Source organism: Zea mays, chromosome 4 (genome assembly GCF_902167145.1).
Source record: "Zea mays cultivar B73 chromosome 4, Zm-B73-REFERENCE-NAM-5.0, whole genome shotgun sequence".
NCBI classification, from domain to species: Eukaryota; Viridiplantae; Streptophyta; class Magnoliopsida; order Poales; family Poaceae; genus Zea; species Zea mays.
In genome coordinates, this window is record NC_050099.1 from 169,260,474 (window position 1) to 169,265,344 (window position 4,871).

Below are 4,871 nucleotides of genomic sequence, written 5' to 3' on the forward strand. Positions count from 1 at the left end.
TCTGCTCCAGCCGCCTCCATGGCCACGGGCCACGGCTTGGAGGAACCTGTGCTCGGTCGCCAGCGACGTCGGTCGCTTTAGCCATGCCGGTAATGGTTCGCTTGGACACCAGCATGTGGGAGGCGGTGGACGAAAGCTGAGACGCGCGAGCGGCGCCGGCAGACGAGGCACATGGCGAGCGCCGAGCGAGATCATCGACCGGGCCGGCCGGCGCGGGTGGCCCTCGTCCCTCTCGTGGCCCCCTGCCTGGGCCTGCCCCCACCCCTGCACTGCTGCACTGTGCAGAGCTTGCACGTTAGGGCCGGAGAGAAATGGTAAGCTTGCAGCAGACGCCCCGTGTAGCAGCGCCAAGGGTTTGTGCCGATAGGTGGAGGCGTCCCTGTGGGAGTGACAGGGACGAACAGATCAGGCATCGATCAGGGGTGAGGTCGGGTCGTCTTCCCTACTAAATCTATAGTACTAGTATATCTTTGTAAAAAACTGTTTTACCAGACGTATTTTTTTTAAAAAAAACTTTAATTTCACTTGTGAAGCTACTCTAATTCCAGACAGAGAGACCTTGCTCTTGCTCCAGAAATAATAATAAAAAATGCTAAACGAGAGGAGTGATCCCGGCCGTTTCATTTGAATCAAGAAACCGGCCCAGTCTGGCCACGAAGAAGCTGAGACTGGAAACAAGAATGGGCCTTTGCACGGTTCCACCTTCTGGGCTCAATGTGTATACCACCAAGCGGAATAGCTGGGCCCGGTTCTTTGATAGAATCGGGGACTCGGGGTGCAATTCTCTTCGTCCGCGTTGACGCGATCACAGGGCTTCCCAATCATCACTAAACGATGACAGCGAAGGAAACAGAGAGAGAGAGAGAGAGAGAGAGAGAGAGAGAGAGAGGGTAAACCTGCCTTTAACCCGGACGGCCGGCCGGATGCAACGGAACGTGAGAGACCGAAAGAAAACGAGCACGCGGAAGCCTGACGAGACGGAGCAGTCACCGGAAAGACTTCGCCCCTGTGTTCCTCGCGCAGCTAGGCCCTAGGCGCATCGATCTTCTGTTCATTGCCTTTCAGCGTGGGTCAAGCAACAGTGGATCGAGCCCGGCAGCAGTGGAAATGGATGACGCGGGGCGGGAATCCTTGTCCCGGATTGCCTCACGTCGCTGCTGCTGTTTGTTGCTCGTCCGATCCATCTCGTAGTCTTGACAAGGAAATCTCGCATTATCTTTTATATATCTTGGAAAAAGAACAATCTCGCATATATATCTTCAGCCTGAAGAACAATCATCGACACCAAGCAAGGTAGGGCCGTCGGGTCGGGGGAAACCGGCACAAACTCGGCATCGCGTTCGGTCGTTGTGCCAAGGGTGACGCAGTCCGTAGGTAGTATGGCCAAAGCACGCCTCCATGTACTACTGCAAGTTGCAAGAGAGTACTGCAGCCGCTATCGGACAGGTTCCTGGGCGGCCACGGTTCCGGTTTCGGTTGGCCGTCAACGTCGGAAGCCCGTGTGCTTGAAAAAAAAAATGAGGTCGGCGTGGTGCAACGCAAACAATGACTTGATCGTCAATCCAGCTGCCGAACGTGACGATCCAAGCCTGTCGTCCGTGTGCCGGAACCAGTACTCGCCGGTCACGACTCTTGGATAGAGCTCTTGGTTGGTAGACCAAGTGGAGTATAGGATGGCCGGGCCTTTGGTTTATGGGATATGATAGATATTACTTTACGTTGGTTGATTAATTAAGGACAGGATAAACTCGTTTTCGGGTATCGTACAGAGACATCAAAAGGTAGGATCTCAAGTCCTGATAGGTGAGATCTATTCGTCAGCTTTTTTGTAATTATGTTTTCTTTTTCTCTAATCTTATACCATCAAAACTTTAGAGACGAGGCGAATATAATCTGCATTGTACAAGAACATTCCCATACACCACTGATCCTGAAGCCGTCCCATCCCGTCTCCGCTTGTCATCGCATCTCCAAACACAGCCGGGCACACGGCCATTAACCCCCTTCAGCCCAGAAAAACAACGTCGCCAAATGCATGACATGTCCGGGCGGGGGCACCACCCCGAAATTAACAAACCAACCGCTAAATTAACCGAAAGGACACGCACCAGACGTCCAGACCACTAGACCAGTGAACAGTGACGATCATCCCCTGCTGATGTGTCTTCTAGTCTTTCACAAAGTTATTACGAAGACTAAAAACAATAATTAATGCGAATAATTTCATCGCAGCGTTGCAATTGCAAGCTAGGGCAATGATCAGCTTACGAGTGCAACACAGACGTTAGCTTTTCTTACACGCGGTCTGTGAAGCCACAAATCACCAATAAACAAACACAAGATCGACGCTGCAGAGGAAGGCATCCGGCGGGTGGAGCGTGGACATATAATATACTAGTAGGGAGACGTAGCTCGTGGTCGTCGTCGTTTAATAAGAAGCACTTAATTAACCACGGCTTAACCTTAATCAAGCGATCGTGACAAGTACCTAAAACAAACAGCCTAGGGTAGCAGGTACATCATCATGCTCGGGTCCGGCACGTCCGTCCAGCAGCTCCCGGCGTTCCAGTACGCCGCCGCGGCCGACGCGTCCTCGCCGATCTCGAACATCCCAGCGGCGTCCAGGGACGCGAACGGTGCCATGTCCTCGGATACTGAGGAGTACGGCGCCGCGAAGCCAGCGGGGGTGGAGGACGTTTCCTCCTTAGCCTGCGCCGCCACGAAGCTGAACGCCGGGAGCGGCGGCGGAGGCGCGAAGAGAGACGCCAGCGCCGCCGCCTGATCGGCGAATATCGGCGCCGGCGGCGGCGCCACCACGTCGGCCGTGGAGGAGAAGGCGAAGCCGTTGGGCGTGGGGCTCGCGCTGCCGCTGCCGCTGCTGATGGAGCCGCGGGGCGAGGACGCCGAGGCGCGGCGCGGGCTCTTGGCGTCGCCCACCGCCGACGTGGGCGTGGGCGTGGGCGTGGACGGCGCCGACGAGCGCTTGGCCTTGCGGCAGCCCCCGCCCACGGGCACGTTGCGCAGGACGCCGCCCTTGGTCCAGTACCGCCGGCAGCCCTTGCAGAAGTGGCGCGGCTGCGACAGGTTGTAGTTGTTGTAGTAGCAGAACTTGGTGTTGGTGGACTCGCACCGCGGGCACTTCACGGCCGCCGCGGCCGAGGCACCCCCGCCGCCGCACTGCCCCTGCGCGCGCCGGAGGCCGGCGGCCGCTGCCCCGCCGAACAGCCGCCCCGCCAGCCCCGGGATGGATTGGAACTCCTGCATGGCGTCAAGCGTCGGCGTCTACGGCGTGCTGGGAAGGATATGGCCTCGGCGGGCGTGAGCTAGCTTAGCTGGTGCTGTGTGTTTGCCGAGGAGCCCGGAGCGTGGCAACTGGCAAAGTGGCAAGACGCAAGAGCTCCACTCGCTCGGGATCGCCCCCTGCATCACACACCGAGAGCGGGTAATAAATATCTACACGACTTACACTTGTCTGCCGTGCCGTCCTGCTCCTGCTGTCCTGCACCAGCCAAGTTACGAAACTGACCTTCGGTTTGTGTATTATTGACCTAACTGGCCTTGGCACCAACTGTTCTCTGTTCATTATCGTACGTGTGGTAGTCGGTGTACTCTCCTCCTAGGCGCGCGCGTGTGCCGCCGGATCGATCGAACTCGACGCCTACTCGAGCAGACGGACGGACCCTCTCCTGCGCGTACGTTGATCGCTGGATTCGTGCTCCTCAGATCATCAGTATATCGTGCGTTCGGATTCTCTAGCTACTCTGCACTACTGCACAATGCATGTGTGCGTGGAGATTTTCGGAGGATACGGCCACGAGAGTCTGCAGCTACTGGTTCGGCATGCTGGCCCCAAGAGGCAAAGGCGCGCCGTGGACGAACCTGCGCCTCTTGTTCCTCCGGTCCGCGTTCTGGGGCTTCCTTTCGAGATGATGGGCACGTAGAAACCAACCGCCTGATCGCCTTCCGTTTCCTGGACGCCGGCCCCGGCTGTCACCATACGCTGCTGGCAAACATTCTTAACGAGCGGATCTGATCGCCATGGGCTATGGGCATCGAAGCATCCTATGTTAGAAAGTTAGGCATTTTTAGTTTTAATTTAATCCAGAAAATCAGTGCGATATATGTGATGACATGTATGTGCATGTGTGTATAACTACTCGCATAAGCAGTAAACAGCAATGAAACATGCACAAATACGAAGAACAGAGTGTACCCAGCGGAGAGACATCTCGTGTGTTTGTTCGATGTAGCCGTACGAAGTCGGTGCAGGAAGATGTACGCTGTGCAGTCTCTCGAACGGTCGCCGGGAAGAAGAGCAGCAGGACGCGTCAACTCGGGAAGACGTCGAACGAAGCAGCTGGACAAACAGATCACGCGAGCAGTCACGAAGACGCTCCCCAAAAATCTGATCGCCCGCACACCCGTGCAAGTGTATCTCTGCGGTCGGTGATTTCGGAGACCTGCTCTCCCACTCTCTGTGCTCGCAGAAGATGGGACGGGAATGTGTTGTTTGCAATTCGCGTGAGATGATTCGCGTAACTGGAAGAGCCCTCCCTCTCCATTCTTATAGGCGGTCAGAAGAAGGGAGAAGGACAACGGACAGAAACGGTCGCGCATTAGAGCTGGAAACTTACTAGGAAACAGACGGTTATCATGACGGTCATCACTCCAGGCAAAATGCGCAACCGTTTGAAAGAAATATTCGGACCAAGGTCCGATCTACCACGGCACGGCCCGGGCGGCGGCGGCGCGCGCGCGTGTGGCAGTCATTCATCCTTTTCTCAACTTCTCAATAGATGCACCAATGGTCCACCTATTTAAGTTGATCGATTTGTCCTTTGAACTTCCAATATGGTACTAAATAATTAGTA

At 55.8% G+C, this 4,871-nt stretch overlaps 1 protein-coding gene across 1 annotated transcript; it reads right to left on the bottom strand.

The window, feature by feature from the left end:
• Positions 1 to 2,427: 2,427 nt before the first annotated feature.
• LOC100275361 (uncharacterized) lies at positions 2,428 to 3,420 on the bottom strand. The gene is given in 1 exon segment (NM_001149454.1): positions 2,428 to 3,420. A coding segment is annotated over 1 exon segment (762 nt). The 5' UTR covers positions 3,265 to 3,420; the 3' UTR covers positions 2,428 to 2,502.
• Between the last annotated feature and the right edge of the window lie 1,451 nt (positions 3,421 to 4,871).